Source organism: Oncorhynchus kisutch, linkage group LG5 (assembly GCF_002021735.2).
Source record: "Oncorhynchus kisutch isolate 150728-3 linkage group LG5, Okis_V2, whole genome shotgun sequence".
Classification (NCBI taxonomy): domain Eukaryota; kingdom Metazoa; phylum Chordata; class Actinopteri; order Salmoniformes; family Salmonidae; genus Oncorhynchus; species Oncorhynchus kisutch.
The window spans coordinates 59,574,578-59,589,878 of NC_034178.2; the positions used below are offsets into that span (position 1 = coordinate 59,574,578).

Below are 15,301 nucleotides of genomic sequence, written 5' to 3' on the forward strand. Positions count from 1 at the left end.
GAAACAAGAGAAACAAGTCAGAGGCCAGTATTAGCATCAGTCCTGTTGCCCCCTGACTGAAATAATTTCTGTAGCCAAAAGTATATTACAGGCAACAGTGCACCCTTTCTTTCCTATCGTTTCACCTAACTCATCGGCAGAGTTACTTTTATTTCACAGATGATAGGGGTTGGAATAAAAGCACTGGAGTTTATACAGGCTGTATTACTATTCTGGCAAGACATGAGAATAATTACATTGAAAATAATTCAGTCATCAAAGCACAGGCAAATACAGTTGAAGTTGGACATGTACATACACTTAGGTTGGAGTCATTAAAACTTGTTTTTTAACAACTCGATAAATTTATTGTAAACAAACTATAGTTTTGGTAAGTCGGTTAGGACATCTACTTTGTGCATGACACAAGTCATTTTTCCAACAATTGTTTACAGACAGATTATTTCACTGTATCACAATTCCAGTGGGTCAGAAGTTTACATACACTAAGTTGACTGGGCCTTTAAAGAGCTTGGAAAATTCCAGAAAATAATGTCATGGTTTTAGAAGCTTCTGATAGGCTAATTGACATCATTTGAGTCAATTGGAGGTGTACCTGTGGATATATTTCAAGGCCTACCTTCAAACTCAATGCCTTTTTGCTTGACATCATGGGAAAATCAAAAGAAATCAGCCAAGACCCCATAAAAAAAATTTGTAGACCTCCACAAGTCTGGTTCATCCTTGCGAGCAATTCCCAAACACCTGACGGTACCACATTCATCTGTACAAACAATAGTACGCAAGTACAAACACCATGGGACCACGCAGCGGTCATACCGCTCAGGAAGGAGATGCATTCTGTCTCCTATAAATAAACTAACTTTGGTGCGAAAAGTGCAAATCAATCCCAGAAGAACAGCAAAAGACCTTGTGAAGATGCTGGAGGAAACAGGTACAAAAGTATCTATATCCACAGTAAAACGAGTCCTATATCGACATAACCTGAAAGGCCGCTCAGCAAGGAAGAAGCCACTGCTCCAAAACCACCATAAAAAAGCCAGACTACAGTTTGCAACTGCACATTTTTGGAGAAATGTCCTCTGGTCATATGAAACAAAAATAGAACTGTTTGGCCATATTGGCCATCGTAATGTTTGGAGGAAAAAGGGGGAGGCTTGGAAGCCGAAGAACACCATCCCAACCGTGAAGCACGGAGTGGCAGCATCATGTTGTGGGGGTGCTTTGCTGCTGAAGGGACTGGTGCACGTCACAAAATAGATGGCTTCATGAGGCAGGAAAATTATGTGGACATATTTAAGCAACATCTCAAAACATCAGTTAGGAAGTTAATGCTTGGTCACAAATGGGTCTTCCAAATGGACAATGACCCCAAGCATACTTCCAAAGTTGTGGCAAAATGGCATAAGGACAACAAAGTCAAGGTATTAGAGTGGCCATCACAAAGCCCTGACCTCAATCCTATAGAAGATTTGTGGGCAGAACTGAAAAAGAGTATGTGAGCAAGGAGGTCTACAAACCTGACTCAGTTACACCAGCTCTGTCAGGAGGAATGGGTCAAATTCACCCAACTTATTGTGGGAAGCTTGTGGAAGCTACCTGAAACGTTTGACCCAAGTTAAATCATTTAAAGGCAATGCTACTAAATACTAATTGAGTGTATGTAAACTTCTGACCTAATAGTAGAGTGATTTTTCCCAGCTGGGAAGCTGGGAAGAAAAAAAAATGGGAAGCTGGGAAGCTGGGAAGCTGGGAAGCTGGGAAGCTGGGAAAAAAAAAAAATCGCTCTACTATTATTCTGACATTTCACATTCTTAAAATAAAGTGGTGATCCTAACTGACCTAAGACAGGGAATTTTTACTAGGATAAAATGTCAGGAATTGTGAAAAACTGAGTTTCAATGTATTTGGCTTAGGTGTATGTAAACTTCTGACTTCAACTATATATAACAGATAATGTAAATAACGTTATTAAAGCTCATGCAACTATAACAGATAATGTAATTAACGTTATTAAAGCTCATGCAACTATAACAGATAATGTAATTAACGTTATTAAAGCTCATGCAACTATAACAGATAATGTAATGAACGTTATTAAAGCTCATGCAACTATAACAGATAATGTAATTAACGTTATTAAAGCTCATGCAACTATAACAGATAATGTAATGAACGTTATTAAAGCTCATGCAACTATAACAGATAATGTAAGGAACGTTATTAAAGCACAGGCAACAATTACAGACAATGAAATGCACACAAATATGACTATAAAAAGGTTAAGATAAAAAGTGACAAAAACAACAAAACGAAAAACAACAAGAAAACGGCAAGAAAAAACATGATATTTTGGTTACATGTTCGTATAATTAAATGTGCAATGAAATCTCTGCCATTGTTGAAGAATGATGAATGATGGTAAAAATAAACAAGCTGATCAAAATATAATGATTAAGTTAAAAAAACTGCATTGCATGTTAGCTAATAACACTGATTAGTCATGATTACAATATCAGACACGGATAACTATAATTTTTATTTTATTTTACCTTTAACTAGGCAAGTCAGTTAAGAACAAATTCTTATTTTCAATGACGGCCTAGGAACAGTGGATTAACTGCCTGTTCAGGGGCAGAACGACAGATTTGTACCTTGTCAGCTCGGGGATATGAACTTGCAACCTTTCGGTTACTAGTCCAACTCTCTAACCACTAGGCGCATCATACAGGTAATGCAGATCATACAGGCTTAACATTATGATTGAACTAATAAAAACATGAAGAAAAGACACCAAAGGTGATGCATGGTAAACGGCTGATGCTTGGGGATAGAGATGACAAGGAGAAGGGGGATGAGAATGATATAATGATCATAGTGATGATGACGGTGACAACAACGATGACGAGTATGACGATTACGAAAATGAGGTAAATTAAATTCCGGTGGTAAATCAAGAAGAATTACGGTGGTGAAGATGCTGAAGTTGAAAAGTTGCAGGGAGCTCACGTCATGGTGTTTTGACTTCTGTGAATCTTCAACGAGTTTCTTCTTTTCATCATGTGATGTGGTGATGGCTTCAGGTGCTCCCTTCTTGGGCGAGGCTTTGGCTTCATTTTCCTTATGAGCTTTGGGGATGACTTTAGTTTTATCCTGGCCCTGCTGCTGTTTACCGGCCTGCTTGTTGGGTTTAGGTTGAGATGGTGCACTCTTAGTAGGAGAGGGTGCACCCTTAGTAGGGGTGGATGCAAATTTAACAGGGGAGGGCTGGGCAGAACCCTTGCTCTGGGCAGTGAGTCCTGTCTGTTTGGCAGGGGAGGGTGTGCACTTGTTAGGGGTGTATGCTGTTTTAGCAGAGGACAGTCCACCCTTGGCTGGGGAGGGCTGGGTAGTACCCTTACTCTGGGCAGTGGGTCCTATCTTTTTGGCAGCGGAGGGTGTGCCCTTAGCAGGGGTGGATGCTGTTTTAGTGGGGGAGGGTGCACCCTTGGCAGGGGAGTGTGCACTCTTACCTGGGAAGGGTTGTACCTTGGCAGGGGAGGGTTGGGCAGGCCCCTTGCTCTGTTTGGCAGGGGAGAAAGGAGGGCCACTTACTTGGGCACCCAGTGGTTTTTGTTGCTGTTGAGGATCAGTGGGCCATAGCCCTGCCTGCTGATTGGGCCCTCTCTGCTGAGGCTGTTGTTGATTGGCTGGAGCTGAGTGCCGTGGGGATCCCATTGGCTGAGGAACAGGAAGTGGAGCATCTCCCAGGGCCCCAGACAAAGCTCTCTGGGTCTGGCAGTTCAGGCAGAGCCATTCTTTATTCTGAAACACAGACAGAACAAAAAAGAGGCCTTTAGAAAACTGCAAGGTACAGGATTGTATCAAAACAAACATTGTCAGTTGACTGCAAACTGAAGATTATTCTATAATGATCATTCAAAAAGGGACAATAACAATGTCAGTCAAAGAACATTTACAATCAAGAAACAATTAATAAAACATAGTCAGGAAGAAACAACAAACAGCCCCACACATACCACAGTGACACATAATGTGGTAGAAGTGGGATGGTGGGAGCTGAGAAGAGGTGCCTTACTTGTCCAACACGGTGAGTCTGCTTGAGTAACATTAAGATAAGACAGGACAGGAATAGTACTACCGTTGTCTGCACTACTGCGGTCTGCACTACCCGCTGTCTGCACTACCCGCTGCACTCACAGCAGCACTTAAAAATTAAGCATGTCCTGTTAACTGAAATAATATAAAAACACAACTCTCCAATAAATCAGCTGTCTCGTAGAAGGTTTAAGCCGCTAATTTACACCAACGTTACGTCCCAAATAGCACCCTATTCCCTATACAGTGCACTATATAGGGAATACAGTGCACTATATGGTGCACTCTATAGGAAATACAGTGGCATTTCGGACACCACTATTTTTCTTTCATCTGGAACAGTCATTCGGATTCCCATGTAAAATAGACTTTAGAGTGACCCATAATATATATATCACCCATAATATTTTTGGAGGATAGGAATACTCAACATTTTTGAAAAATATATTTTTCTCTCATGGCTAACTACCAGAAAGTTTTAAAAGATAGGCTGAGTGGGCGAGAAGCTTATATTCATGAGCTCGCCTTGACTGACAGCTCTTTGTCAAGCAACTTGAATGCAGTGAGCAGTGTTGCAGTAAAAGCATTTCAAGCTAATTTGGTGATACACAAAGCAATGATGTCCATTTTTTAAAATACATTTCCCGTTTAGCATGTCTCTTGATGCAGTTCACAGCAGCAGTGATGGATGTGTTGACAGGGGAACTGCTTCAGAGTTTGGGATGACCCTTCACCCTATTTTGTTCCATGCTGGCTGAAGACCTAGCTAGCCAGTAACTAGTTAACACCAGACACAGATGAAGACCTAGCTAGCCAGTAACTAGTTAACACCAGACACAGATGAAGACCTAACTAGCCAGTAACTAGTTAACACCAGACACAGATGAAGACCTAGCTAGCCAGTAACTAGTTAACACCAAACACAGATGAAGACCTAGCTAGCCAGTAACTAGCTAACACCAGACACAGATGAAGACCTAGCTAGCCAGTAATTAGCTAACACCAGACACAGATGAAGACCTAGCTAGCCAGTAATTAGTTAACACCAGACACAGATGAAGACCTAGCTAGCCAGTAATTAGTTAACACCAGACACAGATGAAAGGGGAAACATAAGTATCTTTGCCAAAGATGAAGTGTAAACCATTATATTTGCTGACACCCTACAGTCAAATTTTGGCACCAGTAGAGTAGCTATACAAAATATACAAATGTATGTGGAAATTAGTGTATTCAGCTACTTCAGCCACACCCTTTGCTGTATAAAATCAAGCACACAGCAATGAAATCTCCAGAGACAAACATTGGCAGTAGAATGGACTTACTGAAGAGTTCAGGGACTTTCAACATGGCACCGTCATAGGATGCCACCTTTCCAACAAGTCAGTTCGTCACATTTCTGCCCTGCTAGAGCTGCCCGGGTCAACTGTAAGTGTTATTATTGTGAAGAGGAAATGTCTAGGAGCAACAACAGCTCAGCCGTGAAGTGGTATGCCACACCAGCTCACAGAACGGGACTTCTGAGTGCTGAAGTATGTAGCGCGTAAAAATTGTCTGTTCTCATTTGCAACACTCACTACCGAGTTCCAAACTGCCTCTGGAAGCAACGTCAGCACAATAACTATTTGTTGGGAGCTTCATGAAATGGATTGGCCAAGCAGTCGCACACAAGCCTAAGATCACCATGCGCAATGCCAAGCATTGGCTGGAGGGGTGTATAGCTTGCCGCCATTGGAATCTAGAGCAGTGGAAATGCGTTCTCTGGAGTGATGAATCTTCACCATCTGGCAGTCCGATGGACGAATCTGGGTTTGGCGGATGCCAGGAAACGCTACCTGCCCCAAGGCATGATGCCAACTGTAAATTTAGTGGAGGAGGAATAATGGTTTGGGCTGTGACCCTTAGTTCCAGTAAACGGAAATCTTAACGCTATATCATATAATGACATTCTAGATGATTCTGTGCTTCCAAATTTGTGGCAACAGTTTGGGGAAGGCCCTTTCCTTTTTCAGCATGACTATCCCCCTGTCCACAAAGCAAGGTCCATACAGAAATGGTTTGTTGACATCAGTGTGGAAGAACTTGAATGGCCTGCACAGAGCCCTGACCTCAACCCCATCGAACACCTTTGGGATGGATTAGAACGCAGACTGCAAGCCAGGCCTAATTGACCAACATCAGTGCCAGACCTAACTAATGCTCTTGTGGGTGAATGGACACAAGTACAAGCAAGCGATGTTCCAACATCTAGTGGAGAGCCTTCCCAGAAGAGTGGAGGTTGTTATAGCAGCAAAGGGGGGACAAACTCCATATTAATGCCCATGATTTTGGAATGAGATGTTCGACGGGCAGGTGTCCACATACACTACATGACCAAAAGTATCTAGCTATATAAACCATGCCCCACTGCAAACATGTCTTCTCCGATGTTGGTAAGAAGGTGGTACTTATTAAAATTAGAGTTAGGGTGATGTCACCCGATACCATTAATAATCTCACCTCATTAATCCAAGTGTTTGAAAAGGGGTGAGGGACCAGTACCTTTTGATCAACATTTCTCAATGTAGAAGCAAGTGTCATTTTTCATCGTTAGATCTGGTTTCATCCAAATATCATCCAATTTCATGAAAAACATGATTTTGGCTGTTCGTGTTCAGGATCTGAACTAGGGTTGAATATTTTCCTGGTATATTACAAATGTTCCATCTCGAGAATAAATCCCTTTTCTCTTGGGTAACCCGGTATTTCCCGCCAAAACCTGTAGTGTCGTTCAAAGGCATCATAAAGCATATAAATATGTCTGGATTTGATTAGAGCTTTGATCAGCATGAAAATTCCAACCTGATGCTACCTGAACCTGATGAGCCCTACATTGATATTTAATGAGCCCAAGCCAGAATGATTGACGTTATCCAATAGGCCTACATATATGATATGCTGCACATTACCCACAACAGAAAAACATAAAAGCCCATAGATGTAGCTAGCTATATGCTCTCTTGGGTAAATAAACTAGCTCCATCCAGTAGGCTAATCTTGTTGTGTGTGAACTGTATTACTGTACTGTGGTAATGTGGTATTAACGTCATTACATATACACGCCGCCAGGGGGTGTATGACTTGAGTACCGAGGGGTATTCTCTTATTATTTCACCTTTATTTAACCAGGTAGTCCAGTTGAGAACAAGTTCTCATTTACAACTGCGACCTGGCCAAGATAAAGCAAAGCAGTTCGACACATACAACAACACAGAGTTACACATGGAATAAACAAACGTACAGTCAATAACACAATAGATAAGTCTATATACAGTATGTGCAAATGAAGTAAGATTAGGGAGGTAAGGAAATAGGCCATAGTGGCGAAATAATTACAATTTAGCAATTAAACACTGGTGTCATTGCTAGAGTATTGAAATGCACTCAAATACACAGGTTGAGTGCAGCTGCGACTGCCTGCCTGTTATACCATGCTCAAGGGTTAGTAGTAAAGTAATCGGTGTATAAAGAGCTGCTCCCTCACGCCTTTCAAAGCATTAATAGTTCCATGGGTTACTACATGTACTGTATTATGTGGGCTGGAATTGCGCACATCGTTCAAACCAAACCATGATAAAGCAGAAGAGAACGTGCGATTACTAGGCAGCACATGCGGCCTTCGCTAGTATAGGCTAGCGAATTTGATTTGATTATTTGTATAATTAGTAGGCTAACGCATATATACCTTCCATAATATTTCCCCTAATGTTATTAACCTACCTCATCTTTCTTGCTTCAGTCCTTCCTCGCTTTCAACAGTTAAAATACGTTTCGTTATCCTCATCTTCATTCTAATTTCATCCTTGTATAATATAGGACTGGAATTAGATGCAGAAGGCTTTCACTTTTCTTCACGAAGATTGAATGATTATAGATCTAAATTAATAACTGTTATAGCCTACCGCAACCGCATGTTCACTCTTCTTTCAAACTACCCTGAGTTCTGTTGGCTGCTGTATTTAACGTTCAGCAACAACAAAAAGAAGTTTGCATCCCTCTTAGAATAGGCTATTGTTATAAGAAATGCAAACCATAATAATGTCCTGCAAGCTATTATAGTCAATATCCAAAGAGCTAAGGAGCATTAATAAGGAAGCCAGCAGAGCACGTAATGAACACGTTGGAAGACATTGAACTGGTTTCAAGCGCAAGGCGAAACAGGTGTTAATTTGTAAAGGACCACAGGGGGTAGCTGGGTCCAGGGGCAGGCAGACGGTCATGCACAGAGGTTCCAAACAGGCAGGAAAAAGGCTAGTAACGTCGTTCGGGAAATCAGGTAATACGTTTGTTACGTACCCCAGTTTCTGTGTTGTGGTTTTGTTTGTATGTGTGTGTTTCAGGATGAAACAAAACTCAAATAGCTCCTTTTGTAATGACCACCCAGAAACAGTTGTGCATCTTTTTTGGCATTGTATGCATGTAAGAAAACTGTGGCAAGACATCAGTAGGTTTATAATTGAACACATTTATGAAGATTTTACACTATTGTGGAGAGATGTACTGTTTGGATTCTTTACATACAATAGAAATAAGCGGAATCATTTTTATGTAATTAATTTCATTATTCTTTTGGCCAAATTTCATATACACAAATGTAAATTTACAAACAGAAAACCACATTTTCGTACCCTACAAAAAGAAATTGAACTGTATTTTAAGACGGTTAAATGCTCTACTAACAAAAAAGCTGTTAGAATTGTAAGTATATGCATGTCCCTTAAGGTCCTTGTGTAATTGTAATGTGATATTGTACCCCCTAGCTCGATTGTCTATTATTTGTAATCAATGTATGCTTGTGTTCCCTCATGTGCTTTATGTATTGATTTGTTGTTAATAATTAAAAAAAAAAAAAATAAAAAAAAAAATTTTAATTTAAAAATATACAAAAAATTTTTTTTTTAAATTTCAAAATAAATGATGGCTTCCTGAAATTCCCCCAAGCAGCTAATTGGAGCTGACCCCGCCCCCTCGTCAGGATACAGCTGTATCCCATTACAGACTCCTCTCCAGCTGTATAAACCAGTGTTCTGTTGCTCAGAAGAGAGATGATTAGTGTGTCCTGTGTTGGTAAGCGAGTTGAGGGTGATAACCTGTGTTGGTTGTTTCTCAAACAGATTTGGTATGTACTATGTTAGTTGTTGCTGAGAGAGCTGATGGTTATGTTCTGTGTTAGTTTGTTGCTTAGTCAGAGAGCTTATTTGGTGTCCTGTGTTTTTAAAATGTTTTTATTAATTTTTTATATTCTGTTTCATTTGCTCCCAGGGGGGGGAAGGCACCTAGGGAGTGCTTAGGCAAGAGGCAGGCGGGTATACATAACCCGTTGTATTTACTATCTATACACTCTAGGCAAGACCTGGGCGGACCACCCCCTATATTTTGGTTGGCGCACCAGGTGGTCCTAAGGTAGGTAGGAGAGGGGGCTTTGACATTTTACTTTCTTTGCTTTGGTTCCGTCCAGCCCCTTTTCCCCAACATTACCGTGTGACGGAATAAATTCCATGTGAACGGTACCCTCTTTCACTCCACGGGGAGTGGAGTTATAGCAGGGTGTTGCGTACCCTCTTCCTAGCGGCGTACGTAACGTTGATAACAGGAAATCCGATAGGCTAAAACACAGGCAGTGACTAGGCAAAGGTGTCGTTTGTGAGGCAGGCAAAACGATCATACACGGGAGGCTTAGATCACAAGGGGGAAACCCGCGCTCCGAATAGACGTGTCACAAAACAAGCAATACCTCGCAAAGAACTGAACTAGTGTGTGATAATGACCTACAGGTGATTGTTCACACAATGTTGTGTTTGAGAGCGTGAGCTGCGTTCAGGGGATCTATCTACGCGTTTGAGAGTGAGTTGGAAGCAGACGTTACAAGCACCGGTGATTGCGTATTGCGCAAGAGACAGGCTATACATTAGATGCTTATTATGCATAACTCATCAATTAGCTAAATATAAGGCTAATACTGCATTAAATGTATGCCTATATACTTTACGTGTCAATCTAGAAGAGTTGATGGAGTGCTCGCGCGTGTACTGATTCAAAGCAACAATATTCGAGTGCTAGGCAGTACTGTAAAGTAGCTATTTCGGGTATTTGTACTTTTAATATTTACATTTGACTACTTTTACTTCACTACTGTACATTCCTTAAGAAAATATTTAATTTTTTTACTCCATACATTTGACACCCAAAAGTAGGCTACTTGTTACATTTTGAAATTAGCAGGATAGGAAAATAGTCATTCACGCACTTATCAACCGAACATCCCTGGTCATCCTTACGGCCTCTGATCTGGCAGACTCACCAAACACAAATGCTTTGTTTGTAAATTATGTCTGAGTGTTGGCGTGTGCCCCTGGCTTTCAGTAAATAAATACATTTAAATGGTGCCATCTGGTTTGCTTAATATAAGGAATTGGAAATGATTTATTTTTACTGTTGAAGTATATTTTAAACCAAATACTAGACTTTTACTGGGTGACGACGTCATTTTCTATTATGGTATCTTTACTTTTACTCAAGTATGACAGTTGGGTACTTTTCCAACACTGGTGATAGGACGTTTTAATACTCTGCAGCTGCAATAAAATAAAACATATCTTTACAATTAAAAAAACAAGTTGATCCCCGAAAACCAGATGGAGACGGGCAAATTAGACGCGCATTCGGTCTTTATATTACGTTAGCATAGGCTATGCTGCATAAAATGTAGGCCTACCTGTCACAAGAGAAAGTTACCATGATGAGAAGTCTACATGCATTGGGGGAGTGGTTTTGGGTGGGAAATCCTAGTAAATCTTGGTAACAGGTTCCCTCCTTTCAACCCTAACCTGAATTTCGGAGTGTGATAATTTGCCTCAGATTAAAACCGACAGGCATTGGATTAAGTATACGCTCAACAAAAATGTTCCTTCCTACATTTTGAACCAAATATCTATGACCTTTAAAGTCGGATTAGGTATTTCAAGCATGGCAGTAGCTGCAGTGTGGCCCTTGACAGGATAGGTCAGAGCTGGCTAAAGGACACAGTCAAACCCCTGTAGTTGTACATTTCAAAAGGCTGTCTAAATCAAGTCTTTCATCTGTATGAGAAGGCTTAATCACCAGACATTGTTAAGCGCTTTGAAGCACATGAGATGATGCCACTATGAATACAAATCAGTACTATTGTTAGTGGTGAGACACAGAGACCCAACTGCAAGTAGTTCCACAGTCAACTGTTCAGATGTAATCCTCCATGGAGCAGATGACACAACAGAGTTACAGACTGTCACCCCTCACATTCAATCAACAAAAGGTACATAAAAAATGAAACCCTATCCCTATATAATGTACTACTTTTGACAGGATTCTTATAGGCCCTGGTCAAAAGTAGTTCACTATAGGCAATTTCGGATGTAACCCGAGAGTTAGACACAGGCACTCATCCCTCACATTCATACTTCCCACCACAGATTGTCAACACTCATTCTGAGAAAAAGGGTGTAAACCTATCAAAGACAATATTAGCAGAAACACATTCCATTTCAGATCAAAGGAGCTGATCAATGAGACGGATCTGAAGTTTCCATATTAGGACAGCCTCAGTCTTAGCAGTTTTATTCTCAGACCAATGGAAAGTAAAAATGCTTCTATTACCGGTTATGAGAATTGAAAAGGGACATGGTGGCACCATGTTTGTAGCCCAGGGCCTGCATTCAAATGGTCTCAGAGTAGAAACGCTGATCTAGGATCAAGCCTAGATCAGGCCTAGGCATGGAGAAATGGTGTCTGTGTACTGTAGTCTTCACTCACAAAGGCAATAATATAACCTGATAAACACCTCTATAAACAATTACCATCTGTACCATAAATCATATCCTGTATATGGTGTCCTTTATTGTTATGCCTTCTTTAACCTCTGAGGAGGAAATGAAGACTACAACAACATATTAGAAAACCATCCCACAGCATAAAGCTCATAAAGGAAAGCACAACACAGGTGTTAATAACGTCAGAGAGGACATCTCTGCTACAGTATGCTTCCATAATTCATTGCAGAACATTTTAGATTACATTATTTCACCACCGCTAGATTACATTATTGTAAACTCATTTGAAAAGCATCTTATTTTTAGAATGTAATATTTAAAATGCATTCGGTTTTTGGTTACATTTCAAGAATTCAGTGTGTAGTAGCAGCATGAGAAAAACAGCCTGCTGAATATGTCTGCAACTATAATATGGCAATACAACTCAACAAAAAGTGAGCTACTCTTCTTGTAATGTCTTTAAGCCTGAACTAGTCTCCCTCAATTGGTCAGCTGCTCAATTAAATTCTGGGTCCATATGTGTTAAGAGAAAGATGAAGAGATGATAGAACAAGAAATGGAATGAGGAGCTCTACCCTATCTCTTTGCAAGCTGCTGGGCCGAATGTCCCATCCCCTTCAGAAATTCGAACGACGCTAACAACTGCAAAATCGTAATTTTTTTCAAATAACCAGTGACAAAAAAAAAAAAACATCAGAATTACTGCTGCTTGTTATCCCACGCATCCCATTCCAATTCCAACAGATTCTATGCTACCAGTTATGTTTACGTAGAACTGTCCACGAGAGATTCCTCTACTTGTAACCTGCTCACTGCACAGCGAACCTTTTCAACTTTCAAAACAATAACGTTCTATATGCATGCCAACCAAAAGGTTCCCCAGTGAACATCCGTTGCTGCAGCACACCATAATTATGAGTTAGTTAGCTAGCTAGATAGTTGGCTAGACAGCACAAAATGACAAGCACATCTTTTTTGATCCAACACCAAAACTGAACAAACGAGTCTAGGAGCAACAACGGCTCAGTCGCCAAGTGGTAGGCCACACAAGCTCACAGAACGGGATCGCCGAGAGCTGAAGTACGTAGCTCGTAAAAATCATCTGTCCTCAGTTGCAACACTCTACAGAGTTCCAAACTGCCTCTTGAAGCAACATCGGCATAAGAACTGTTTGTCGGGAGCTTCATGAATTGGGTTTCCATGGGCGAGCAGGCACACACAAGCCTAAGATCACCATGCGCAATGCCAAGTATCAGCTGGAGTGGTGTATAGCTCGCCACCATTGGAATCTGGAGCAGTGGAAACGCATTCTCTGGAGTGATGAATCACGCATCACCACCTGGCAGTCCTGGATTTGGCGGATGCCAGGAGAACGCTACCTGTCCAAATGCATACTGCCAACTGTAAATTTTGGTGGAGGAGGAATAATTGTCTGCGACTGTTTTTCATGCTTTGGTCTAGGTCCCTTCGTTCCAGTGAAGGGAAATCTTTACGCTACAGCATACATTGACATTCTAGACGATTCTGTGCTTCCAACTTTGTGGCAACAGATTGGGGAAAGCCCTTTCCTGTTTCAGCATGACTACCCCCTTGTCCACAAAGCGAGGTCCATGCAGAAATAGTTTGTTGAGATGTGGAAGAACTTGACTGGCCTACATAGAGCCCCGACCTCAACCCCATCGAACGCCTTTGGGATGAATTGGAACGCAGTCTGTGAGCCAGACCTAATCGCCCAACATCAGTGCTCAACCTCACAAATGCTCTTGTGGCTGAATGGAAGCAAGTCCCTGCAGCACTGTTCCAACATCTAGTGGAAAGCCTTAGGCTGTTATAGCAACAAAGGGGGGACCAACTCCATATTATTGCCCATGATTTTTGAATGAGATTCGACGAGCAGATTTATTATCCATTTGCTCTGGTGGTGTGAGCTACATTTGGCTAGCAAATATAAAATAAAATGTTATTTGTCACATGCACCAAATACAACAGGTATAGACCTCACGGTGAAATGCTTACTTACAAGCCCTTAACCAACAATGCAGTTCAAGAAATAGAGTTAGGAATTATTTTATAAATTAACAAAGTAAAAAAAAATGTCAAAAGTAACACAATAAAATAACAATAATGAGGCAATATACAGAGGCTATATACAGGGGCTACTGGTACCGAGTCAATGTACTGAGATTGGTCGAGGTAATTTGTACATGGTAGCGGTAAAGTGACTATGCTTAGATATCTAAGGACCTATCATGGTCCAAACACACCAACAGTCGTTAAGAGGGCATGACAATACCTTTTCCCCCTCAGGAGCTTAAAAATATTTGGTCTGGGCCCTCAGATCCTTAAAGTTCTACAGCTGCACCATTGAGAGCAGCTTGACTTGCTTGCATCACCGCTTGGTATGGCAACTGCTTGGCATTTGATCGCAAAGCACTACAGAGGGTAGTAGGTATGACCCTGTACATCACTAGAGATGAGTTCCCTGCCATCCAGGACCTCCATACTAGGAGTTGTCAGGGGAAGACCCTAAAAATTGTCAAAGACTCCAGCCACCCAAGACATAGAATGTTCCCTCTGCTACCGCACAGCAAGCAGTACCGGAGCACCAAGTCTGCGACCAAAAGGCTCATAAACAGCAGCCATAACACTGCTGAACAGTTAATCAAATGGTTACCTGGAATATTTGCATTGACCCCTTTTTTTTTGCACTGACTCTCTTGCACTGTTGGGGAATTGTTAGATTACAGGTTAGATATTACTGTACTGTCGGAACTAGAAGCACAAGCATTTCACTACTCTCGCATTAACATCTGCTAACCATGTGTATGTGACCAATAAAATTTGATTTGGCTCTATCCACGCTCACTGGACTCTACCCACACACTCACACATACTAAATCAACACTCAAACACGCACATACACACTACATACGCTCACACACACACACACACAAAACATACAGGCACAGTTTCACACTGTTTACTATCTATCCTGATTGCCTAGCCACTTCTACATGTACATATTACCTCAACTACCTCGTACCCTTGCACATTGACTTGGTACCGGTACTCGTTGTATATAGCCTCGTTATTGTTATTTTATTGTGTTACTATGTCCTTTTTTTTATTAAAAAAATGAAAAAAATTGTAAATTGTCTTACCTTTAACTCTGCATTGTTGGAAAAGGGCTCGTGAGTAGGCATTTCACAGTAAAGTCTACAGCTGTTGTATTCCACGCATGTGACAAATTTAATTAAATTCGATCTCAAAATATAAACAATGTGTGAGGATTAGCTAATCCTGTTTCAGCATAAAAATGACAAGCCACATGTACAAGCGCATTGGACATGCCCACG

The 15,301-nt window shown here is 41.0% G+C and overlaps 1 protein-coding gene across 1 annotated transcript in view; it reads right to left on the reverse strand.

Annotated features, from left to right (window-relative positions):
- The window catches only part of LOC109891625 (protein bassoon-like), a 162,052-nt gene that overhangs the window by 20,537 nt on the left and 126,214 nt on the right, over positions 1–15,301 (reverse strand). The window contains exon 4 of the mRNA XM_031825544.1: positions 3,010–3,804. Within this exon, the coding sequence (XP_031681404.1) occupies positions 3,010–3,804 (795 nt within the window). The remainder of the gene's footprint in view (positions 1–3,009; positions 3,805–15,301) is intronic.